The sequence below is a fragment of the Macrobrachium rosenbergii genome, chromosome 53, assembly GCF_040412425.1.
Source record: "Macrobrachium rosenbergii isolate ZJJX-2024 chromosome 53, ASM4041242v1, whole genome shotgun sequence".
In the NCBI taxonomy this organism is placed as follows: Eukaryota; Metazoa; Arthropoda; class Malacostraca; order Decapoda; family Palaemonidae; genus Macrobrachium; species Macrobrachium rosenbergii.
In genome coordinates this window covers 17,222,606-17,249,956 of record NC_089793.1, presented here as the reverse complement: position 1 = coordinate 17,249,956, position 27,351 = coordinate 17,222,606, and the positions used below count along the sequence as shown (strand labels likewise).

Here is a 27,351-nt window from a genome sequence, read left to right as displayed (position 1 = left end):
AGACACAGAGGCCCGAAAGGGTAACAGCTTGAAGTGGAAACTAGTGTTTATAGAAGTCTCATTATTGCAACTTTTAAATCTCACGCCCTCCCTTATCTAGCCTTTGAAGTTCCGACTTTGCAACTCAAACTGTTCATCTTAATGTGACATAATCTCTTCAACTTTTTTTATTGTTGTTGCAGCTGAAGCCCACATTCATTTTGTTTTGAGGACTTCTGTAAATGTTAATATTTTACCCTCGTGCTAGTTGTTCTTTGCTAACAGTGTCTTTTACTTTCTTGCAGACTGGGCTTACATAATTGTTCTGAAATCAGTTTCCGTTTTCTATATTGATCTTTCATTTTTATCTTTTTTATTGTACCGTTTTGCTAAATGTCATTGACAGTGTCCTGTGTCTTATGTACGACGGGCATTAGAACGCCATCCCTAATCTCGACGGTACGATTAATTTTACCTGTCCATCGAACGTTTTCAGTTGCCAAGATTGAACATTATTGCCATTGAACGTTTGTATTTCCCGACTCTTCATTGACCTGTAGCTGACACCTGTTTTGTTCCGCTGCTGCCGCGTGATGGATTTTTCATTTAATGAACATTTCAGTTTTAACACGAGATCACCCTCTCGCTATATTTACAATATATTAGGTATATGAAGTATATTTCAGCCTTCATAGTTTTAATATTCAGTGTTATCCCCAGGTTGTACTTTACTTTTGGAATATTCCAATGGAACCATTCACCACGATCTGTAGAGATCATTGTAGGCAACGTTGAGCCCCCAGTATTTAGTAGTGCTGGAGAGGATACTCGAACCCTTACATCGGTTCAGATCTGAATGGGGTATTCATTGGCAGCGAAAGCTTGTAGCTTTGTTGGTATTTGTATGTGAATTATCAGCTATAAACTTTGCACGTTTGAAATGTATCAGTTTTATACTCTTATTTGATTATTAGGGCTGATTTATAATATTTTCTGAGCCGTCGAAACAAGAGATTATTGGTGCCTTGGGAACAAAGGCCTATAGATGGACCTATAGAAGCTTACAGGAGCGGTGGTGTTTGTGGACCCGAGGGTTTAAGGGTAAAAAGTCTACGGTATAAATACAATATATTCCATTTCATGATCCTCCTTGTAAATATTGTGCGTTCACATTGTATAGTACCCTATGACGCCTAATTGTAAGTACTCACAATATCTGGTCATCATCATCATCAACTTTATCTTTTACTATTCCTTCACTCTTGTGAATATTTTTCATCGGGACAGTTCCATAATGTGTCTTACTTTGTTAATGATAGCCGGGATTGTGTTGCCTGTCAGTCATACAGAGCTCCAGGTCTTTTGATTTTAAAGTACAGTAATTACTGATCACGTACACTGATTATAGGCATTTTCATCTCTAGTGAAAGAGACCATTACTTTACTATTTAAAGTACTTCGTTCTCAAGATCAGAGTATTAACTTTACATACCTCTTTCCCCATATTGTTTTATATTTGTAAATAACCGGTAAATAATGCATTCTCTTTGTTTTTTAAACGCAGTGTCACATTTCAGAAATATCAAATTTTGCTTGTTTATCAAACACATTTCGAGGCGACAGGAATGTCCTGTATGAGGATACCCACAAAACTTGAGAGAACTGCTCCATACAGGGGCACACTCATCACTTATGCAAATCCTTCGTATCAGGTATATATTTAAAAACACGTGCCATTTATGCAAATAGCTCGCAAGACGTATATTTAAAAACATGCCATTGACGTAAAATGTATGTAAAGTACGCAATTGAAAACAGACCTCAGACCTACCTTTTTTTAAAGTGTCGGTTTTGTCAGCACTTTTGGGGTGAAGTCCATTAGCACTTTTCTTGCGGGAAAGGATTTGTTTTGTTCTTTACAGCTGATCGGATGAGCAGCAAAGTTAAACGTTGGGGTTGGTTAGTGCTTTGAAGGGTGACTGCCAAATAATGTCAGACGCTTGGCGCATATGCTCCTTGAAGATTCTCGGGGAAGAGCATAGGCCAGCAACCCCATCCCAAAAGGCTTGCTAAGAACCGGAAGCGTCACATCCTTGGGAGTCACCTCTTTAAGGGGAAAGGTGTGCATAAGAATTGACTACTTGTGTTCGTGTGACTTTGATGATTGATTGTTGTTGACGCAGTGTTAATGTCCTACATGTGGAGGGTTTGCAGAACATTAGTGGTTTTGTGGCAGATTACAGAACGGTGATGATGATGGCGGTTGCAGTGATGGTTTCGTTAATTGCTTATCCATGTTTTATGTGCGCTAAAATTGGACGTTAAAGTATGATAAATCATGTCTTTTGACACCGGTGCATACATTTAACTTAAATAGCTTCTCCTCATGTTAGTTTCCTTTCATTTGCATAGTTGGTTATGTTGTATATTTTTGGTACTGGTTTGGGAATGGAGTCTCATTCAGCCTCCATGCTGGATTAATTACTTGTATATTTTGGTAAAGCAGTTTTGAGCATAAGTATTTAAAAACAGTCAAGGGAATAAGAACCTAACAATTAAGAGAATAAAATCTTTCATGTTCTGAATAAATATACACATTTATTTGTATAAGTTTACTTAAATTTTATGCATTGAGTTAGCTCATACACGCTTCTTGTAAGAGAAAAGGCACATCCATCCATTGTTATTAGCATACATACCGTGTAATTACGTTTAATGAAGAAACTCGTATAACCCGAAGGAATGAAGACACCACAGGGCAGATTACATGAACCCGGAGCAATTGAAGGGATCAGGTATTAAGATCGAAAACACGAAACCGCCGGACGATGTTTAGAGGGGGGAATTAAAAAGGCCTCTCATTTCGTCGCGCGCCCTGCGGATGTTTAGATTAAGGAGAAAGGGAGGGGATTGATGTTCTGTTGATGTTTTCGCTGTCAAGGACGTGGTTGGACAGAACGTGCATTGTGGCGTGATTCAAGTTTGTCATTCGAGAAGACTGTTCGTCACTCGAAGTGAGGATTTTTTTTTTTTTTCTTTTTTTATGGTTGTCCTGTGGTTACCTGCATTGCGGAAACAGTTTCTTTGCTGATTGCGTTGTTTGTATCTTGACGGGAGTTTGTATCGCGAAGTTTTTATTTTGTTTGGCATTTTCTATAGTGTTGGGCATATTTGTTATTTATCTGTGTCACAGACTTGTAAATTTTATCCAGGTAATTTTATTAAGAGCTAAATAATTACAAATTTTTTATTACCGACTCGATGTACTGTCGTTTGACAGCGTACGACTCTATAAGAGTAAATCTGTTTGATAATTCACTTCAGAATCGAAATTATAAATAACTGCGTAATTATGTTATTGTATTGTGAGGGACAGTTTGCATACATCTGTTTGTTGGCAGTTTATATTAGGGCTTGACGTCTTATATTTGTTAGTACTAACAGTGCGATGGTTCGTGAGATGTATTTATCGATTTATGCTATGGGAAATACATTATATATTGGAGTAAATGCAAAGGCCGCACATGACAGTAAAGAAAATGTCCTTAAAGCAATAAGAGCATAGTATTAAACCAAGAACCCTAAATGACCCTGAAAAGACTTGAAGGGCCTAACTCAATTTTCCTCTTTTACTGCATCTTGTTTAGTAGTCTCTTGTCCAGGTGGATACCTGCTTCTTATTGTATACCACCGAAAAAAAATAAATACACAGAAAAAATGAAGCATCCATAGAGGTATTTTATGGCCGTCTCGCGTTTTATCTGTGAAGGTTCGTTGGTGGATTTATGCGTCCTTTGGTAAACACGCTCCATGACAGATGGAGACACAATGTGCAATTTGTATGTAACTCTGTCCCCAACCATGGAGGTCAAAGCTTTAATAGAATTGTTTTGGATCTGAACCCGTTTTTGAGTCTCTCTCTCTCTCTCTCTCTCTCTCTCTCTCTCTCTCTCTCTCTGTGTGTGTGTGTGTGTGTGTTTGAACTTAATTACGAAAACTCTCTGTAAGTTTGTTACAAATGAATTATTTTTAACTACTAAGAAAGGGAAGAGACACAAGAATTTGAGACTTGTCATGGTGCATTCCACCTTTTCAAGGGTCCTTCAAATAGTAAGATAGACGGAGAGAACCTCCGTATGTTATTTAGTTCTCTCCCTCATGTTTTAAACAGCAAATGTGTAATTATGGACATAAGTTATGGGTCTTGTTGCAGTCTCATAGCCTCATGATTCTTAGCTATTTTGAATAAGGAATTTATTAAATAATGAAAATTCCTAAATAAAGTGCTTACCTTTATCCCGTATTTGTTACGTGCCTTGTCATTTCATCTCTTGGTCCTGGGGCTCTTTTCACCGTCTCATCTTTTCCCCCCTTCCTTCTGCTGGGTCTCAGAACCTACCTGACAGAGACATCCACGTTAAACAGGTTTGGTGGTGATCGATTCCTTGCAATTGCTGAATCATAGTTCTGTCTCGTTTCGATCGGTTGGACTACCTGGAGGCGCCGCCCTACAGGTTCTCCCCCGTTTCACGGAGCCGAACAGTCTGTTTGTTTTCCATGTTGGTAGGTTATGTAAAAATCGGGAAGCATTAGGCCAAAGTATATGGATATGGATATCGATTTGCTGATATTTTATGCCATATAATTTATCGATGTGGGTTGATATTTTGTCTGGCCTTTTCGTTGAGGTAGTCTTTGGCGGGAACTCACATGTATGTGAATATATTTTTTATTTTAGACATATCAGGCATTTCGCACAGTGAAACAGACGCATGTTATTTTCAGTATATATGTTGATTATCATGTTTTGATATTCCTCAAATTATCTGATGTGTCTGTGTTTTAGTCGCTGAGCTTTTTAGTATTTAAAAACCGAATAAAAATAGTTACCAACAAAATAGCTTCATTCTGTAAATAAAAATCCTTCTCGCCTGTATGATTTACGTCGACTTTGGTACCGTTAACTTAACTTCTATAAATATAATTTTCATTTACACTCCTCTCCTACCTTCCCCAAACCGTTCATTTATATTCCCTTTCCTACCATTTCTCTGATATTTATCTTCCCCTTTACTGGCATTTCCTGCGTTGTCTTTTCATTTTGCTTTCCTCTTTTTATTTTTCGTCATCCATTCAGATTTCTTTCTCCCCCTTTTGCTAACCCTTGTTTTCCTTAATACTTTTTCCCGTCCTTGAATCAGCGGTTTATGAATACGGTTTCTATTGCTTGATCCTCTTACTATCGATCGCTTTCTCTCTCTCTCTCTCTCTCTCTCTCTCTCTGCAGTTTCGTTATCAATCGTGAGAGCAGTTCTCTTTGATGAAATATAGTTTGTGTTTATGAACTTGAAATAAAATAAGATTAATTTTATTTGAAATAGTGTGAAAGGAAGACCCCTTTTTTCTGTACATAATTAAATTGAATAATTCTTTCACGGTTGCATAGAGAGACAGAATGGAATTTTACGATTATTTGAAAGTTCAAATGAAAACCTCATTAAATAATCAGGTAAAATGACGATATATTGTAAGTTTCGTCTTCGAACAGATCAATTGTTCTTAAGGCCATTTAAACCAATAAAATAAAAAATTCCTTTCGGTGAGGAATAGAGATATAATAATAATTCGTAACTATAGTCTGAATTGATGAATGGAAATTAACAAAATCACATTTCACAAAGGATGGCTGATAACATCGGTTGATGATGTCTGATGAAAGTATTAATTGTTGATTACGAATGCGATTGAATATGACGACCAAAACGCATTAGTGTCTTGTTGGTTCTGAAAGGCCTTTCAGAAACGGTGCCATTAGCAGTGTTTATTTCTCTCTATGATGACTGGGTGTCTTTCCCCACGGTCTGTTTGTGCCTTCGTGAGATTGCTTATGTTCCTCTATTTTTATTAATCCCGTGTCGCATGTGTTTGTGTTTGTGTGTGTGTGTGTTCCTGCGTTACTGCGTTACATGTGATTTCAAGGTTGCGTTTATTTGCTCTGACATTTATAGCTAGGTTAGTTTTAAGAGGTCTGTATGTTTTGAGACTAAAATTAGAAAATTATAGACCCGAGCTGTCGGTCGGGTAACTCACCCTAACTTGTTTGAGTGATGAAGCAATTCTAAAATCCTTTTCATTCTCTCCGGTTGTTCCATGAAGAATCTGAGGTACTCTCTCTCTCTCTCTCTCTCTCTCTCTCTCTCTCTCTCTCTCTCTAGCCAGCTCAAGTTATCTCTTTTGCTTTCTTGGTAATAACAGTACAGTTCTTTCTATATATTAGGCGTATAATTTTTTCTTTATTGCTTTCTATTATGTTCTGAATATTTGATTATCATATATTGCCATTTTTTCTGTACAATGTGGCCTGGGGTTGAACCGTCACTTTTGCATTGTCCCAGAGGGGCGCAGTTTTAATGATTTTCCTTCATTTTGATTAATAAAGTTTTAGATATTTATGGTATATATATATTCATACACGCATAGAGATATGCATTTGCTGTCGTGCGTCAGGTTTAGAGTTAGAGCCAGATCAGATATAGTTCGGATATATGGAACAGTTTGCCATATACCAGGCCTCTGATGGGCTGTTTAGATGTTCGAAACATCAAAGCGTATCTGCACATCAGTGTGTTTGTGCTTAAATAATGTTTCGTGTGTATGTTCGTCGCTGCAGATTGCGTATTTCATCCTTGGTCCAAATCATGTTCCAAATATCTGTGATGCGATATCGCTCGCCACGTATGGGTTTTCGCCGGTGATTTCGAGTAACTTCGTTTTGATGATTATTAATAACATATTTTAGTTGATTTTTATGAATGTTTCAGATGATGCTAAACATCCACGAAGTTCCTCTTAACTAGATGTTGCGAAGTTTCTAGTAACTAAATCTTACGAGTGGATTTCGTTTTTACCCTTGCATAAATAAAATTAGTAGTGTTCATCTGTCTGAGGGTATTATTATTATTATTATTATTATTATTATTATTATTATTATTATTATTATTATTATTATTATTATTATTCTAGCTAAAAAGAGATTGCATTCTGTGACAATAACAGTACCGGGGTCGGGGTTTTGCTGTCCTAGTTCAAAATCAAAAGCAGTAAACTAAGAACTTAGCAAATTTGCTCCACTCCAGCATCTTCTCCGAAAAAGAGGAAACGAAATCGGGCCCCTCTTCATTTACAGTCTAGTCTTTGACTTCAACGAAGTCACTTGAAATGACTTCATTAACTAAAACCTTGCTCGTTTTCATTTTATGTGAACTTCGTCTGGGTAATCTTTAACTCTTGATATGGCTGTGGGGAATGACCTTGTAGATGGCTGGTGCCTGGTCGTCCATCAAAACACCTTTTTAGTCCGTTCACTTATTTATCGCTCTTAACGTGAGCTTCATCAACGTGAGCCTCTTCAGCTTCCCTCATGTTAGCGAGGAAGTTACGAGGTCGTTTTGCTGTTTTTTTTTTAAATTCTTCTTTGCCTTATGTTTTGGCTGCTGGTAACAAGTCATGTATAATATTGGGCGAAAAGCTAGTTGCTGAGTTTTTGAATGTGTTGACATTCATTTTACGAGGGTTGAAGTGCCTGTAAAGGAGACCAAATCAATTAGTAGAGAATATATATTAAACTGTACTTTCACAAGAATCGCGGAAACAGATTGGCTTATTTCTTTCCTTCTTTGTAGCCCATTAGATCTATTTCACATAGTAAAGTTGCAATAAGTGGATACACGAAAAATAATGATTGAGTGTGCTATGCAGCATTATACCAATGATGTGGTATTATTTCAGATTTTGCAGTTTGTCTTGTATATGTGCCCCTGACGTTTTACTTTCGGCTGGTCCCTGTCGTGGCAGCATTAACCACGTTCATTAAATCACTCACAATTACTTCTTTACTTTTCTTCCGTCCCTTGAGCGTATGCACTGAAGGTCAGAATAGCGTAACGCGGATAAAGAGACAGCGATGGGTTGTAGAGGAGTGCCAGAATCGTGCGAGGGTGTATATGCGTGTGCGAAGTGTCAGTGTCATTTTTGTTTACGAGTCTGTTTACTTGGACATCTTAAGATTAAGACGACCGCCCTCCTTTCCTCCTCCCCCTCCTTCTCCTCTTCTGCTATACAGATCACCTCCTATATTTAGATTAGAGGGAGATTAGATGTTGTACGAGAGCAAGGGTTCCCGGTTTTAAGAGTTATTTATAGTGAAAAGTGAAGATTGTTTTATGCAACGTTACATTTACCCAGGGACTTGAGCTTAAATCTTCGTTTCTGTTTTTGGAGACGGTTCTTAACATTAAGTTTACCGTCGAATTTACTACCAGTCTTAAGCACAAAACACTCAGTGGTCATTTTTCATATTTTAAGACAATATGGCCTCTCAAAAATGAAACGTAAAACTGTAAGAAAAGGTCTCTTTTTCATCTTCCTCATTTTGAACTGCCGCAAAATCATGAAGGTCATTTCAGTTCAAATTTGTTTAGATGTGTGCCAGTGACCCTGTTTTCATATTTTGAAGAGGAGCAAGGTTATGGAGGCCAGTACCTTTATTCCTGAATGTAGATGTTGTTTGTTCATTTCATTATGAGTGATTAAGTATTGAATTAGGATGTATATAGTACGAACAAAACACATTTATTATTTGTATCGTCAGCGTTCTTGGCATACCCAGACATGTGTGAGAACAGTAAGTGTATGTAACATAAGATATACGTGGAAGAGAAACGTGGTCGTGAGATATCACGTGTAGACTAGGAAAAAAAAAGAAGGGTCTGAAAATAACAAGATTGTCTTTGTATGATCTTTATGAGCGTTCCTGGACTGACTTGAGTGGATTTATAACTCATGTGAATGTCTTTGATGGTGTATACTTGCTTATTAATACAGTTTTACTGTCTTTACTGTACAGGTTGAATATATTTTATAGTGTTTATATATTGTTGCCCCGATGATGTACCTGACTGTAGTTTGTTGACATTAGGATAACCAAAGACATTGTATAATTTTTATAGTGGATTTTAGTTTATCTATAGATGATGGTGGTACACTCCAGATAACGAAATTTTCCGTGAATAAGATGGAACATACGATTTAGAAACTCAGTGTAGAACAAGTGTTATTTGTTGTGAAGCGTGTCACGAATTTTGTGAAAATGTTAACAATGCAAGCCATGATTCACCACCAGGAGGCTGGGGCGGTGCTGCGAAAGCCAGACAAAACCTCTAACCGCCCCACTTCCAGCAATAACAGTAAAGGTAAAAATAAAAGAAAAAGTGGTAAGAAGAAGAAAGATGCCTCTACTGGTGGAGATGACATCATAGGGGATATCTTTGCTGATCTCCCTCCATCGTGTGGAGAGAAAGTCCTAAATACTCAGGTAGTAGCGCGAGAATGGCTCCTTTTGAAAAACACTGAAGTACCAGACATTCCAAGGGATCCACCACCTTCGAGTGGTTTTGAAAGAGGCTCTGGTGCTAGACAATCAAGGGACGAGTCATCTATTCCCACACCAAGTCTCGTCCCCATTCGGAAAAGAGAGCCTAGGGTAAGGAAATTGTCCAAATCAAAGGATGCCAATGGTAATGTTAAAGTCTCAAAAGATCACCGAACCAGTCTTGAAGATGGTAGGGTTGATGGTGATATATCTTATAAAGTTATAAAGCCAGTAAACTCAGAAAATAGGGAAACAAAGGTACCTCAGCCAAGATCATCATCAATTACAAATGATGTAATGTCCAGCAAAGGTGATGAAACTGTAAATGGGACTTTGACCAGAGACAGCCATACACAGGAAAAAAGTAAAGCTCCTGATAGTCCTCCCAGAAAAACCTCACACCATGGATTTTCTGAAAGTAGTGACAGAAGAGACCGTAAAAGTGATAGTAGTAAAGGGGGTACCAGCGTAAAACGACACAGCAGTAGTCGGAGCACTGGATCAGAAGGAAGTACCCTGCGTCGGTTAAGACGCCGAGGAACACACCATTCTACTACAGCAACTCAGACTCCTCCAGGCTCTCACACAGAATTAAATAATTGCACAGTGCCAGCAGATAATAAGGATAACAAGCGTACATCATCCAAGAGTCATGAAGGACATTCAGGGGATCATCGGGGCCATGAGGACACAACTTTTTTGGATTTTGCTGGTGGCATTCCAGGAGCCTCTCTTCTCCTGAAGTTGGTTATGCCGCGGGACAAACGTTCCAGTAGACATTCTGGTGGGACTCCTGCCCAGGACCCCCCAACACCTGCTCCAGCACCCCCACCACCGAAGACTCAGAACTCTCCACCCTTACCCTGGTTTTGGCCTCCTCTTCGTCATGTGGAAGGGGTCAGCACAGCCCAACCCACAGTTATAAGAGGTCCACCAGCACCACAACTGTCTAGTAACAATTTCCATGGTATAATTGCTGGTGGTGGTGAAGGAGAAGCTATGGGTGTAATACCTCCATTGTTGAATGGGAGAGTGCCATTTCCACCTAGGGCAGCTCCACCAGTGCCTAGTCATATACAAGGGGATCAGATGAGTGTTTCTAGTTTTAGTAGCAGTCTTGCTGGTCACACATATGAGCAGGTAAATTTTATCATAGAACCTCCTATCTCAGAATCTAAAGAAAATGAATATGAGCAAAGGAAAAATGGTGGAATAGGCTATATCCAGTTTGTCAGTAGCAAAGAGGAATCTAAATATAAGGAGTCTGGTAGTCTTCGTCACCAAACAAATGAAACACATTGGCAGGAGAAAGGAGGAACAAGGAGAGTACCATCACGTAGAAAGAGGAAAAAATCACGATGTGCAGCTACAGAAACTGATGATACTTTTGAAATATCTGATATTACCTTCCCTGATATGTCAGTCTTACAGAAAGATTCATCAAAAGAACTTTACAGACGTCTTTCTCATGATGAAGGGGAGAATCGACAAATTATTACTGACATACAGCCTCATTATAGAAGGAGCTCTCTTAGCACATATGAGGAACGTCAGTCTTCCACAACTTACAGCAGTGGTAGCAGTGGAATGGGTAGTAAGCATATTGTGACTGTAGAGAGACATATTCCATTTATAGCCGAGACCAACTTAGAATTACGGTCACGGTCACAGTCAGCAACCCCACCAATGAGTCATATTCCAAGTCCTTTTGAGAACAGTAGACGACTTGCACGTTCTGTTACCCCTGAATCAACTGCAACAAGGGATGCAGCATTGATACATCAACTTCTAAATTATGCCAATCAGGATAAAGCTCAGTCTTCATCTTTTGAGGATAGCCCTGGGATGAAGAATAGCCCTCGACGTCATGGTCTTTATGTGCCTATTGACCATGAATCAGACACAGGTATAACATCCGAGCCTGAAGGAAATAGAGAGCCTCCACCTGTTGCATCTTCTACCCCTCCCAAATTAAGGCCAGCTAGACAAGGAACAAGTGGTCCACCATTCTCGTGGGACAAGCGAGATCAGTGGCTGTGCCCAATTCATGGGACAGCCTTCCCATACCAAGCAGGGATGTCACCAGCAATTCAAAGGAGACGTCTCAGACGAGCATCACTACCTGTTCCAGTTGCCCCCGAACCCCGACCTTCTCTCCTCCAGCGTTTAAGACGATCGTTCAGAAGAAGCAGGCATGCTGAGCCTCTCATAGCAGAATTGCCTATTCTAGCAGATTTAGAACCTCGTGCCGACACCTTGCCTCCTCTCTTATCAGAAGAGCTCAGATTAGCTCAGGGTCTTAAATGCTGCTGCCCACAGCCAGTGATTGATTTCCGACGATTTCGGCCTCGGGTCGGGTCAGTTGCCACAGTAGAAAGCTCCAGTGGTGAACATATTGTTCCTGAATCTCGTCAGAACGCAAGCCCTGATCCTTTACCTGGGTGCGATATGATCATGCTGAGTAGTGACGAAGAAGATCCCTTACGTGTCCCAGAGCCAGGGACAAGAGTACTGGTGGTGACAAGTGACGAAGATAACACGTCACCTCCACGTCCAGGGTCACGTATACTGCTGGTCAGTAGTGATGACGAGAGCAGGTGCTCTCCCCTGCGTCCAAGTTCAGGAGTTGTGTTATTTAGCAGTGATGAAGAGGATACTACCCTACGACCTCCAACACCTCAGGTAAGAATAATATTGTAGATTGTTTCCATACCTTTTTTTTTCTTAGTGGGCTGTTCGCGCCACATTCCGTTAACATTTGCCTGGAATAATCCATTTTGGTTCTTAAAACATCCATCATTACATTCAAGTTTTGTTTACCTTACAAATTCGTAATTTATTATTTTTACATGATGTTAGATATTTGTAGTGTCATTACAGAAATATAAAAGTGAAGTACAGTATGTTCAGAATTGGGTAAATGTAAGTTAATAGCAGTTTATAGGGAAATATGGGTAAATACCAGTTAATTTTATAATTTTAACCTTGTGTCGGTGAATTAAAGGCATAATTTAAGTAATGAAAAAAAATTGTGAACATTCTAGAAATTAGAAAAACAAAGGTTTTTACTTTTGGCAGTTATTCCGTCTTAGTTTTTCAGGCGTATTGATTCCTAGTATGATTTGAAGTGTTTATTACCGAGATATTTCCAGAAGAGAGTTTGAGGTTAACAGAGTGTAGATTGCCATCTTTGTCAGCACAAACCAGTTTTGGCAATCCTCCCAGGATTTGTATTATCACTGAGCCATGAGACAAGACTTGCCTTTTACTAGATGATAGTTGATGGGGTTGCCCATTTATGGCAACTTCTTCCATGTTCTCATATCTGGGTCTTAATTAATTTTCTTCATATCAATCATTTGCAGTCATTTATCGATGTAATTTTGATGAGTAAGGCTTTCATTTGTGATGTTATCATGGAGACTTTTGGCTCTGAGCTTGACAGCCACGTCAGTGTACCTTCATTACTTCGATTGTATTTTGATGTAAGAAAGTGGTCGTAATGACGTCATTCAATTGTGTATAAATGTGATGACGAAGCTGTTGAGATATTTGTTCATTTTAATTAGTATATGTATAAGGCTCTGTTCAGATAGTTTGATCAACACGATTGCCATTCATGTGGTAACTAGCGTTGCAACGTTAATGGACATCAGCATCAACAGAGTTTTTAAATGGAGACATCGAAATTATATTGGTCTGGTAAAAGTAATCAGTCTGGAAAGTTATGTGCTTGTGCGCGTGTCTCGTTGTGCGCACTCCTTTCCATGCAGTGATCAGTAATTGTTTGACTTCCTCGAATATCTTGAATTTGCCACGAGAGGGTCATCTTAGAATCTTGTATCGCACTCTGAAGCCAGGTAATTATCATTTTAAAGCGCCCACAGCAATTAACATTTTCATATTAATTAAAAAATCTCTCTCACACACACATACACAGAAATGAAAAGGAACCCGAAATTTATGCAGTAATTCATTTTGTAATGCACAACACTTTTCCTTCGTGTTTTGAATATTTTTTATTTTTAGGTTACTTGAAAGTGATGTCAGTTGTGAGTTCAAAAAACGAAAAGTTGTTACGTGTGCCTTTACTGGTCTGAAATGATAAACAGTGATATGATTCATTTATTTTCTGTATACTATGTGCCGGATAGAGCTCTTGTCATTGCAGTCCCATTCAGCTTTTGGAACCCGAACAGAATACATGTGTGTATGCGTATGCAATGGCAGTTGAACATTCACATATATATAATTAATTACAAAACAGTAATATACAATCAAGCGAAGTAATTCGAAATCCTAGTGCACAGTTATTCCTAGAATCATCGTTTACTTTTACGTTATTAAAGTAAATTTTCGGTGCTCTTGGTAAATCCTGTTACCAACCGATGTCCCATCTCCTTCCTCACCCGGATGCCATCGTAATGTCTGCATCTGGAGATAACGAACTTTTAAACTTAGCCGTCAGGTAGTGCAAAAGATGCGACGAGGACTTCTGTCCCTGGCAAGAGGATGTATGCGTAGGTGTGTGACGTACGGGCTAAAGTCCTCATGACGTCATAGAGAGCACGTGACGCTAAGGGAAAACTTTCAGGGAAAGATTCAAGTGTTTTAGCATTAGGGCAGATTCACTGTACTTCGTCCTGTGGAATATGGGAGGAAGTTTCGTATTTTCATTTTTTACTCTACGTTTTATGGTATCAATTTGTATATTTGTTCTTCGGGCTTGCATAGGGGATTGGGATGCCTGTAACATTGGCATCCGCATCTGAAAAATATCGAAAATAGTGAAGTGCAAACGTTAGACTATCATTAAAAAGATGTTTAATGAAATTCAAGAAACCGCCTTTGTGTATGCATCAGTAGGGAAGAAAGAACATAGTGTCTTTTCTCTAGCAAAGAATACCTGGTATTTTTAAAGGGAGAACGTAACTTCTCAAGGTTTATAAACATTCGAGAAGTACTTTGGTGAAATGGAGCCGTAAAAAGGCGAAGCTATAGGAACAGACGTAAACACAAACATGTGGGAGTGAGAGAGAGATAGAGGTTGACTAAGAAAAGCAACGTGCGATAGTAAAAAGTTAGAAATATAGAAATGGTCTTAAACGTTGAGCAGGTGTGTGTGTGTGTGTGTGTGTGTGTATGTGAGAAGGGAGAGAGAGAGGGCAAACCAGGGAACTTTTTTTCGTTAATTTTCCCTCTAGGACCAGAACATTCAGCCCTCGGTGGTTTTCCTCCTTAAAAGCAGATAGAAAAAAATGTGGTTTGTGAGTTTAGAGAGAGGAGGAGATAAGAGCTTATTATTTGACTGATGTTGATAGGTGAGCTGTTTTGACGGAAGAGGACGAGATTGTACTTGGCGCTTGCAACAGCGTGCGTTTCTTTTTGCAGAAAGTTTTCAAAGAAATAAATTTTTTATACGAGTTTCGTAATTCTGACAGTAAATCTTTGATAGAAATGAAAGCGTTACGCTTTTTATTTTACTGAGTACTTCATACTACATATTCAAGAAAAAATCGTAAGGCCTGTGATGACCGAGTTTCATACAGGCTGAGAGTTGAATATGTTTTGAACACGAGTTCAACTAATGAAGGTTATTTCTTTGTATAATGATGCGATTACTATTAAAAGAAAAAAAATAGCTCTGCCTCAGCAACCTAATGGATGAAATCTCTTGCTAATTGAGTGAGTTATTATATCACATTCAATGGCCCCTATCACAAAACTACAAAGGCAGAGGGTAAAGTATTGTTCAGATTACATGACGGAGTGAATGAACTTCAGTTCCAGGGGACGGGTGTCTGCCTCTTGCTCGGTACCTATGGATGGAGGGTCTCCTCCTGTGTGGTACCGAAGAGGGAGGTCCCAGAAAGATTCAGGTGTATCGGTGAGGGAAGGGGTTGGCCCCTACGGAGGTGAACCAACCTAATACTCCTTGTTTCGAGTTCTGTTGTGAAAATCTAGCGTTGTCAGATTCGTGTCAAGAGAAGGTCGTTTCTTGGAAATTGTTTGCCTGTATCTGTGTGTGTGTGCGATGTTGAGAATGTAACTAAAGCTTCTTTTTTATTTAATGATATGGGAAACCAGGTCGAAAGGCTAATACTCTCTCCATCTTCTTTGGCAGGTGATCAATATGCGTTTCATCATGTCACTTATATTTAATGGGATCCTCAAATGTACAACGGTTAACTAAGTTTCTTAATTGATTGCACAAAGTAACATTCTAACTGTATGTGGTTGAAAGATTATTATTATTTCATAGCCTTGAATAGACACCGTAGTAATTTTCTCTGGTGGCAGCGTACAGTGAATGGCCTTGTCGTTGTCTGAAACCGACATGCAAGGAGTGACCGTAGGACAACCTTTGTGTCTGTCCTCGTTTGACAGTGGTCCTTTCTTCTAGGGTTTTATTTTACAAAGGCAAAGATTGTTAAAAGTGCTGCAAAGATGATTTGCAAACGCTCGGGCGCACTCACTCACACAGACACACTCATCTGCAGAATACCTGCTATGTGTGTGTATGTGTACATGTTAATAATGTCCAAGAAGTTCTGGTAATCTGAATTATTTTTCGGTGTTACTTTTCATTTTCATTTATACGTGTCAATAACCTTTCCTTTGTTGTAAGAGAAGGGAAGGAACGCTATCTAGAACTGCAGTTTTTATCGGAAGTGTGTGTGTGTGTGTGTGTATGTATGTATGTATGTATGTATGTACGGTAGGTTGTTGATGTGAGTGGTGACGTCAGAAATCTCATGGTCTGCGACTGTGTTTGGTGCCAGAAGCATCATCTTATCCACCCCATATGCAGCAAAAAAATTAAAAAAAGGAAAAGTATTGGTTTACTCACTTTACACGAATGCTTCTTAATGTAGCATCCAGTGTTTATATGCCATTCATCCAAGCATTATTAACCACGATAGTAATATACTTTAGTGAATACCTGTTGGTAAGCGAAAAAAAAAAATAGTACTGGCTATTCCTTTGTAAGACAAAGCCGGAGTCAAAAAATAATAATAGTACTTCTTGGCCAGTGATCTCTTGCGAGTAAATGTCACCCACCTGCAGGGGTGTGTAATTATGATTGTCAGTCATGACAGGGGACACACGCACACGTGTATGCGCGTTCATATCTTCTTACAGTACATGTGCACATAAAATCATACATATTTTCGTGGTCCGGCATCTTCCTCTCGCCGGAATTACTCGGCTATGTGCATACATATATCGTGCAGAGTTTCTTTTGGAAGTAAGACAGATTTATGTGCCTTATCCTACGAAGTTTTCTGGAGATTTTGTACTTTACCCTCCAGTGAATAGTTTTGGAACATACCGCGCGTGTTCATGTTGTAGATATACTCATAAGTTTAAGTTTTGTAGATATATTCGCTTATCATATTTGATGATAAGGCAGTGTGATGACTAACTATGAGTAATTATAAACTGATATTTTAAATGATTTTCTTGTTCAACTTTCTCCCTTCCTGTGTGTAGATAAATATTTCTGATTGCAGGTAATGTCGTTCCATATTTAAGATCTGTAATTTTTGCTGTGCTACTTTTTACACAGATAAAATTATATATATGGTTAGAAAATTACTTCCTGTTACAAAAAGCGCTTAATACAGAAAATCGGCTGTTAAATATGTAATATATATATATATATATATATATATATATATATATATATATATATATATATATATGTGTGTGTGTGTGTGTGTGTGTGTGTGTGTGTGTGAGAGAGAGAGAATGGTTCAATGCGTCTGTGTTTTATATAGTGAACAGTTAAAATGTATCCATCTTTTCCCTCAGGATGGTTGTGAACGTTGGCGAGTGGAGGGCGAGGTGTGTCGCCTTCAGGAAGCGTTGGGCCAGCGTCTTGGGACGCCCAATATGATGGTAAGGAGGAGAGAGCATCGCCTGCACACCATAAACACTATCGAGAAGACAATCCAGAGGCTTCAACAAGACACCTTACGCAACCAAAACAACCATAACCTCCAGCAGCAGCAGCAACAGGAAGACCAAGAAGACGACGAGGAAGATCTTGGGACAAGCTCACCTATGCCGCGCCCCACTGACATAATGGATGCTGTAAACGCCAATCAGGTAGGAAGGGCGTAGATAATAGGAGGTTTGCGTTCTCTTTCCCTTGAGGATAAGAAGGGATTAAATGTGTTTGCTTTTTTTCTGCATATCCTCTCTCTTAAAGTATTTAAATATTTCTCTTAGTTTCATTGCTGTATTTCGCTGATTTAATTCTCAGTTGTGCCAGCGAGAGATGTTTGTTACTAGCTCCTTAAGTGAATAAAGTAATTAATATGATTAACTGATCCCTTCAGACATTACAACTTGTGTATTGTTCAGTGAGACATAAGAACATTGTTTAAAAAATTTTTACCAACACAAGACAGTGTGCTTTGTATTTAACCACACCATAACTGATTTTGAAATGCTGTATCACTGACGATTTCTAGAACAATTTAGGAACAAATTAACAAAAATAAACTTCAACAGCAATTATTATTGTCATTCTGTGGAGTGGAAAACTTAAACTGCTCTTACTCTCTTTTCTCTTGTTTGGGTCTGATCGACGTTTGAAATTTGTTTTGCTATATTTCTCTGCAACAAAAACCTCCAAGTAAAACCGAGGTTCAAATTGAAATGTGATCAAGCTGTTCATATTTATTGGTTTTATTGTTTAAAATTATATTTTAATTATCAAAGATTGTAATTCATTACTATTATTATTATTATTATTATTATTATTATTATTATAATACTGTATCCTTATTATCTTCCTTCTGAAGGTCCGGGATGATGATGCAACAACAGAGGACGTCAGTGAGATCCGAGAAATGGACTCCCTCCAGTCAGATACTCTCACCCTGCATTCAAGTGACGGAGGACCTGGCCAGACCCGGAGCAGGCCTCCCCTCTCAGCGCAGGATTCTAGCAACTTAGACTCGCCACCAGATACTCTCTTGCAGCATCATATAGCACCAGGAAAGATGCCCCCGGCCATTGAAGCTGTGTTGCGTGGGACCTGGCCCTTTGAGAAGGCCCTGTGGCACTCCAGTCCTGCAACTATGGGCATGCACTACAAAAATGGCAATCAGGTATGCCTTTCACATGTGATTTTGTTTCTTTACAAGCTCTCAAATTATTGCCAGAATTATTATTATTATTACTATTATTATTATTATTATTATTATTATTATTATTATTATTATTATTATTATTATTATCATATCCTTCAGAAATAACTACATTAGTGGAACTATACTCTTTAAAGTTAACTGGTTGTGGTTGATAGTGCACATTGCTTTATTTTGCTTATTGTGTGAAATAACAGTTAGGTTTATAATTATTGTTTGTTATCACGACACAGGAGGTCCCAGGAATCATGGCAACTTCGAGTGTAACCAACAGACGAGCTCAGAGTACACAGCAACTTTTAACAAATAAGGTAAGTTGAAGGATTCACATTTTATCCAACATCATATCTCTGTATGATGGAGTTTGTCTATATAATTTATGTTTTTAAATTATACCCCAGTCATTTCATTAGTTTTAAGAGTTTGTTAGAGTGTATAGTTTAAGCCCTAAATATTCAAATCTTAGTTCATTATCTTCTAAACTTCCACTAATTATTTGTAACATTGCTTAATTACCAGTGTTACTCATACCAACACATGGTTCAATTGAAATGTATGTTTGTAAATGTGTATTTTGGATTTTTGATAGATGAGAAAAACATCTGATATTAACTTTCTTACAAAATCCTTTCTTACTTTTTCTAATGATGCTTTGCTTCACAGGTGGAAATGGTTTATGGCCTTCTCTCAATGTTTTCATCAAGTGATCGTGATGACATGAGTCGTACGTTATTGGCTATGTCATCATCTCCTGATTCCTGCGTAGCCATGAGGCAATCTGGTTGTTTACCACTTCTCATCCAGGTACATACCTCAAAACATTTTTTCCAGTGTGAAAGGTAGAGCGAGTTGACGATGCATGTAATGGAGAGGAGTTATTCGTTTATTTACTGTCTTTTCTAGGTATAGTTTTTCTCTAACAGTAATAAACCATTTTTAGAATCTTCTGAATTTTAAACATTTATTTATATTTTATAATAATAAGTGGTATTCATTAACATTACATGAATTTTGGCATAACCAATTTAAAAATAATAGAAAGCAGAATATGGGTAATTACCTGTAGTATCTGTTAAGAGTACAGAATGCTACAAAGAGTTTCGTTTAATAGACAAGCGTTATCATTGTATGACTTTTAATTTAAACTGTGTCTTTATGATATAGGTAAAGTAACTGGTTGATATTTACTAATACTAATAAATTTGTAAGGGAGTAATTACCTGTAGTTGCATTATTTTGTAATTGCCTGTAGGTACTGTTGTGTAGTTAAAATTTATGGATTGTGGACAGCTTGATTATATTTTATGATGAATTTTCCCAGTTACTTCATGGTGGAGATGGTGATATAGCTCCTACCAGGGAAACTCGCCTGAGAGCAGCACAGGCTCTTCACAACATTGTTCATTCCCATCCGGACGACAAACGAGGAAGAAGAGAAGCTAGGTAGGAAGAAAAGTATAACCTCATGTAGTAGAATGATCATTGTAGCATTTTCCAAAATTTACTATGTATTTATTTTTTTCCCTTACAGTGTTTCATATATATTTATACCAAAAAACAGTGGAATATTCCATAATTCCTTAAATTTCCTTCGATTTTTTCAATTACGCAGTTTACAAGCTATTGGCATATCATATAGAGTAGTGATTTTTATTTGTTGTAGCATTTATGCATAAATTAAGATTTGAATAGGGGAAAGGAATTACTGTATACTTTCTTAAACTTTCATCGTATTATAATATTTCAGAGTTCTTAGGCTGTTGGAACAAATTCGTGATTACTCAGATTACTTGTATGAGAGATTAGAAAGGACCAGTGCTGGCAGAGGTCCTTTATTGGAGGACGACATGGACCGACATCCCTGTCCGGCCATGGCCGCCTTGATGAAGCTCTCCTTTGATGAAGATCATCGCCATGCCATGTGTTCCTTAGGAGGACTACACGCCATTGCTGAGCTCATAAGACGTGATCATGATGGGCACGGCTCCACGACCTCAGACCAGTACTGCATTACTCTGAGAAGGTTTGTGTTTACTCAGTTACACTTTGGAGTCCTACTGTGATAAAGGAAAGCATCATATTTTTTACTATCATGATACTGTTGAAAGTATGTGTACTTTTTATGTTGTAATAATACGGAAGGAAGTATTGAACTGTGCAGTGTGTAGATTATATTGTAGTTCAGTAAACATTTTCACTTTGAGTTGAATGTAGCTAAAAGATTTCAGTCACTTGATTGAATTATTATTATTATTATTAAACAAAAACATTACAGTATTGTGGATCTTAAATTTCAGTATTAATACATGTACTGGCACTACCTGTACTATTTTTATATTATTAATGATAAATGACTAATTAGAGTATGTATTATTGTCATTGATAGGTATGCTGGTATGGCTCTCACAAATCTCACCTTTGGGGATGGTACTAATAAGGCCCTCCTCTGTTCATTCCGGTCATTTATGAGAGCATTGGTTTCCCAGCTTCATTCCCCAAGTGAAGATTTAAGACAGGTATGTGTACTGCATCAGGTTTCCTAGCTTCATGGAATATTGTTGAAGGTGAATATGCATTCTATTCAGAGTACAGTACTCTCTTCAACATGACTGGGAGATGTAAAAAATATTTTTTATATCAAAAGGTTTTTGAATGAAATTTGTTTCTCAAGAATAAAAACACAGATGAAATGTAACTAAAGAGTATATATTGATATCTCCACTGCAGTAGTCGAAAACACTGCAAGTTGTATAGTCAGACCTGGCTGTATGATTGAGATGCATTCCAGCATGACTACAGTAGTTGTAAAAAGTAAAATTGGATAGAATAAGCTTAACTTTTTTTAGGGAAAAATACAGATAAATGCCAAGTGATTGCATTTTACCAACCCTGTGCCCCTGAGATTCATTTCAGCATGACTACAGTAGTTGTAAAAGTTAAAATTGGATAGAAGAAACTTAACTTTTTTTTATGGAAAAATACAGATGAATTCCAAGTGATTGCATTCCACCCGCCCTATGCCCCTGTACTTACATATTTTGAGGCAGATACTAATCAATATTTTGTAAATCACGTATAGTATCACATAAAACATAAATTTACAAGAAAATTTATGTAGATGTAGATTTGGGGGAAGGTAGCATACCTTTCTAAGAGATTGCAACCAACCCATGACCCTATGCAGCCTAGTACCTTGGGGCAAAATTGATGTAATGCTTTCTAAATTAACTTAGAATTTCAGGTCCCATAAATTTGCAAAAGAAACTATTTGAAACATTTTAGAAATGCATCATAATCCATGTCTAGCACAAGCAAAGTTTGTGGTAGCCCCCTGTCCCTTCTCATAGTGCAGACTGCTTTCATCATCATCATCATCTTTGGTGATGTTACTGGTACTTTGTTCTTTGTTACGGTGATATATTCTGTCCATCTTGACCTCTAGAGCCTAGATCTTGCAAATTTGTTTAGACATGGAAGCCTCACCACACACCTACTCTTCACTTGGGAGATAAATTCAAAACACTGTATTCACAACTGTTGAATGCAATCAAACATTACATTTAAAACACGCCTAAAGTATGCTCAACTCTTGGCATGTGTTGATCGCTGGATGCACACAGATGCCAAGCTCAGGATCACATACGTAGTGCCCTCGCACAAACTATGTAAACAATGTTGTGTGTAACAATTCAGTCTCTTGTAACAGAAAGAATACTGCTGCGTAGTTTGTAGTTTTTTAAAAAAACTTTGATTGTAAAAATACTGTAGTTAAGGTGAATTTTAATTGAAGGATGTTTAATTTTTAACATTTAATCTAATTGAATATATCTTATAAGCAAAAAATTTTTTATTGAACAATGATATAGCCAAGACTGACTGTTTGCCATATAACTGTGTGGCTTGTTAAGTAAGTAAATTCATGTTGGGTTTTATTCCAAAAGTATCTCTTCTTTGTCAGAATACTGAGTATTCTTCCTTTACCAGGGTATTGTATTGTATGACTATACAGTTGTGACTGTATTCTCAAAATTGAGGTCACACTTGAAACTACAGTTGAGGGTATATATGCAGTTAATTTTTGCAAAATACTTCTATCTTAATACATGATAATGTGTTTCTTGCAAAGGTAACCGCAAGTGTACTTCGTAACCTCTCTTGGAGAGCTGACGGAGGAAGCAAAGCAAGCTTACGTGATGTTGGCGCTGTTGCCATTTTGATGCAGGCTGCCCTATCAGCTCGCAAAGAGTCAACTCTGAAAGTGATACTCTCAGCAGTATGGAATCTCTCAGCACATTGTAGCATTAATAAGGTGAGCTCTTTTACATGTGATTCATTGCGTGAATTGCATAATTGGCTGTTAAAATTCCCCTTGGCAATAAGCACTGTGTATTTAATGTACCCTTTTACTATTCAGCAAGTAGATTTGTGCAAAGCACCCACACCCAAGTTTCTTTCTCTGTAAACATCCAAATTTTTTCATGCAGTGTCTTTTAAATTTGATGCTAGCTCTGTCATCGTGGTAGCATGTAATTAACCCTTGATGTTACCGAAATTGCAATTCATTCTTGAAAGGGTAATCATCAACAGTTTTTCTATCAAAGCATTACCCATTGTATTTTAGCATGATGTTTCTAATTGTGTAAACTTAACCAGGTTGGATTACTTGGAACAAGTACTGTAAAGAACTGTTGTATTATTGAAGTACTGCATATTTGTTGCACTGTACCAAAGCATGCATTTTACAGACGAATCTGGCAGTTTGCTCATTTTCATTTCACAATAGTTACTGCTATATAATTCAGGTGTGAACCCCTATTTTCATTTTTTTTTTCTATGTAACTTTAAGTAAATTTTACCATATTGTAAAAATATGACTTTCAAAATTGTATTCTTGACAGGTAGGGTCAATTATGTTTTTAAATACATTAACATGTGTAACAGGGAGATAATTTTGATTTTCAGGCTGAAATATGTGCTGTGGATGGGGCCTTGGCATTCATTTGCAGTACTTTAACTTACAAGTCACAGTCCAAAACCCTCGCTATTGTTGAAAATGGCGGTGGAATACTCAGGAATATATCTAGTCACATTGCTGTCAGAGAGGATCTCAGGTAAGATTCCTATGATATGAAGTTTAGGAATGTCTTTATTAATAAATGTTAAATTGAATTTCTTTTTATTTTTGTTGCGTAGTAATATTTATGATGTGGCATGATATTTTTATAATCTTTACTCATTTAATATTTTTTTTTTTTTTAAACAGGCAGGTGCTTCGGGATCACAGCACATTAAGTACATTACTAGGTCAGCTTAGGTCTCCAAGTTTAACAGTTGTCAGTAATGCTTGTGGTACTTTGTGGAACCTCTCGGCCAGATGCAGTCAAGACCAAAGGGAATTATGGGAATTGGGAGCTGTACCAATGTTACGATCACTGATAAACTCCAAACACAAAATGATTTCAATGGGATCCAGTGCAGCACTCAAAAACTTACTGCAAGCACGACCGGAAGGCATGTCTTTGACAGATCCAAGGCAAGGAATGGGATTACCCTCTCTTCAGGCCCGAAAACAAAAAGCTTTGGAACAAGAATTAGACCCATCATTATCTGAAACTTGTGATAATATAGAAACTTCCCCAAGGTCATCCCCAACTCATCCTCAGGGTAATGATCCCCATTTTTATGGGCAGCCTGGTGATAGCTCACAGTATTATCCTGGTGCTCGACCCATGTTCCATTCTTTGGGAGCACAGTATAATAATGTTCTAAGGTCAGAGAGTCGTGATTCCATATCATCAACACACTCAGATAATTCACACGATCGGATGAGACAATTGCTAATGCGCCATCAGAATGGTCGGGACAGTATTGGAGAAAGTGGCAGACCCCTAGATTTGTCTCTGAGATCAATGGCCCCTCCTTCACATTGTGTTCCAGACATTGCTCACATGAGTCATGATGAATTACAGAGACATTTGGACTCCAATGAGTTTAATGGGAGCGTAGATGAAATTTTTGCATCTCGCATGAGAAATTTAAAGGAGTATAGTCGGCAAGCAAGTGAATCTGTACCATTTACAGAAAACAGTATGAGTAATGGCACCAACAATTCTCGAACTGGAACATTCCATAGCCAGGGTCCACAACCCCCCTACAGCCCTTCTGTATCTCGTAGACGGACTTCCAACTCTGGTGAAGAGGAGAGGACTTCTTCTGTAAGTAGAAATTTTTCTAATGGACAGCAGCAACCGCATAATGAAGTTCATTATAATATCTATAGTAAATATGTGAATTACAGTCGCAATTTGGCTGAGGTAGACATAGAAAGTGATGTTCAAGAAGAACCAGTCAGTTTTAGCCATAAATATAGCTCTTCAAATACATTAGATAACCTTTCTAATGAATCAATGGCTAACATGACACAGAGCACGGAGAGACCAGTGCCTCAGATTGACAACTTTGTGCACGAGAGAAGAGATGCAAGGAAAATTGAGACTCGTGCTGAGCCTGAGCGTGATCCAGAAACCTACACTGACCTTGATCAACCTACAAATTTTAGTCTTAGGTAAGGAAATCTTTCCCTTTTTTCTCCTTAGATGAAATTAATTTACTGTGATAGAATTAATCATCATTAATAGATACACTACACAACTTAAATTTTCCTATGGAATGTTTCTCTTGCATGCTAAGAACAACCTATTGCCATTTCTTCACCAATGCTATACCAATTGGTCTGGAGCAGTTGGGTACTAGATCATGCTCTAGTACTTGTGGAATTACCAGAAGCCAACCAGTAGCGGTACGAGGGACCGGTACAAGGCACATCCAATCTTGCGATATTGTTAAGCTTATTGCATGATCTTCAGTGGTTTGTAACTACTGTGATATTGGAAATTTTGCTTAGATTAATGCTTCATAACAAGCACAGGGCCTTTTGCTAGTGTGCATAGTCTGATTTCTAAAACTTGTTCATATTATTCGTATTGCAAAATTTGTGGATAAATTTGAATGCTTTTCTTGCATAACATGTGTTCCCTGTGAAGGGTAGTACAGTAACCGGAAATATAGTGATGTTCAACCCTTGCAAAAACTGTACTAACTTTGGAATTATGTTTTAATTGGGTCTTGAGTTTTTTTAGGGAAAGTGAATTGAAATTTTCATTCTAGTATAACTGTGTAGGTATTCAAGAAATATTTTTCTTTAGGTTATGCAGCATCTGCCATTGAGTACTAGGGCACTGTATGTAATACTGTACTGCATTGTATTGAATTTGTATTCATTAAACTACAGTACTGACAATGAATGAACACTATACTATTGAGTATAGAATCCTTTTTTTATCAAGCTTAGAAGCAGTGCTTAGCGTGTCTGCAGCGATTCCCCAGTTGTATTTTTTCTCTTGAACAGAGATGATTTATACTGTATACTGTAAAAATTTTGTTTAGGTGTAATTATTAATATCTCTCTAACATGCCTCACTAAGGATACTGCTGCAGTGCTCGGCTAAAGTAGTTAGTGCCAGTTTTGAGTGTGTAGCACTCAGTATTAATCATTGATTGTTATCTTTTCTTGTGTGTATGTGACTGAGAGTATTTGACCGTACACTACAAATAAGCTAGGCCTTTAGATATCAAGAGGATAAACATGGATGGACTGAGTACCAAGTTGTCTTCATGAATTTGTTTGCTAATATTTCTAGAAAGTCAGACCCATTAATTCTTGTACAGTAATAAGATTTGTAATGTCTGAGATGGTATGGATTAATATATTATGAGGTATTTATAATTTCTGAGAATGAGTGCAGAGAGTAAGTTCTTTTTCTTTTGACAATTGAAAGGAGTACAATACTGTACTTAGTTGTATAGGAATATTTACTGGCAGCCCTTAGGAGAAATAAACAACAGGTTTTTGTAATTTTTCTCCAAATATGTAGTTATCCATACCTGTTTGTGTGTTTTGGTGTTGCAGCTAGCTAACTTCTAATATAGATTAGTGGCAGTTTCAGAAGAAATGATAAGAGCTTTACAGTAGGCAGAAAAAGTAGTCATTCATTTTGTTGTTAGGTCACACTGCACCCCACACTGCAATCAACACTGAGCTGAATAATAGTGAATGAATGCTTTGTATAATAGTCACTGCTAAGAACTTTGCCTGGATTAATTTTAATGCAAATTGTCATTTATTAGATGTAAAACGTTAATGTTTTTTAAAATTGAAGTTTTCACAGCTACCATACAAGGATGAATTTACAGTGTACAATATTATACTATTGTAGTGTAATTTCTTCTTGTGAGATAATGTGCAATGTTGTGGAAAATACTGATATGCTGTGCTAAATTTTCATTTTTATCCTTTTTATCATACTGATATATTATTCTGCACTTAATTTCATTATTCTTGGTGAAAGGAGTATAAAAAATAATGCTCTTTGGAGTACTTAATGGAACTGAATACCCATCTCAACAGGTATTCTGAGGAACGTGATAGCGATGAAGCAGCCTTGTACCGGCGCCCTCCCAAGCCAGCTCAGGATCCCTCCTCCCAGTTCTTTGAATCTTCAGTTCATGATGACTCTGTCAAGACATACTGCACAGAAGGTACACCTTATGAAACACCTTACAATTTCTCCACTGCAACATCTATGACTGATCTTCGAGAAAGTGCCATCAAAGAAGAAGTCAAGAAAGAGGAGGCCTCAACACCTGCTAAGAAAGATGTAAGATCAGCTTGTTGTCATATATCAACTCATTATTTTTTGGTAGTTTTACCAGCCCACTGAG

General features: G+C 37.7%; 1 protein-coding gene across 13 annotated transcripts in view; it reads left to right on the top strand.

Moving 5' to 3' along the window:
* The window catches only part of LOC136834324 (adenomatous polyposis coli protein-like), a 631,708-nt gene that overhangs the window by 541,957 nt on the left and 62,400 nt on the right, over positions 1 to 27,351 (top strand). For 8 of the 13 annotated variants that reach the window (XM_067096814.1, XM_067096811.1, XM_067096812.1 and 5 more), the window contains 11 exons: positions 17,225 to 17,521; positions 18,223 to 18,531; positions 18,804 to 18,881; positions 19,234 to 19,374; positions 19,892 to 20,013; positions 20,318 to 20,593; positions 20,957 to 21,086; positions 22,697 to 22,879; positions 23,533 to 23,681; positions 23,834 to 25,135; positions 27,038 to 27,287. In XM_067096814.1, the coding sequence (XP_066952915.1) occupies positions 17,225 to 17,521; positions 18,223 to 18,531; positions 18,804 to 18,881; positions 19,234 to 19,374; positions 19,892 to 20,013; positions 20,318 to 20,593; positions 20,957 to 21,086; positions 22,697 to 22,879; positions 23,533 to 23,681; positions 23,834 to 25,135; positions 27,038 to 27,287 (3,237 nt within the window). Of the gene's footprint in view, positions 1 to 8,884; positions 12,092 to 17,224; positions 17,522 to 18,222; positions 18,532 to 18,803; positions 18,882 to 19,233; positions 19,375 to 19,891; positions 20,014 to 20,317; positions 20,594 to 20,956; positions 21,087 to 22,696; positions 22,880 to 23,532; positions 23,682 to 23,833; positions 25,136 to 27,037; positions 27,288 to 27,351 lie in introns of all 13 variants that reach the window. The other 5 variants (XM_067096818.1, XM_067096819.1, XM_067096809.1 and 2 more) reach the window with 3 other exon arrangements.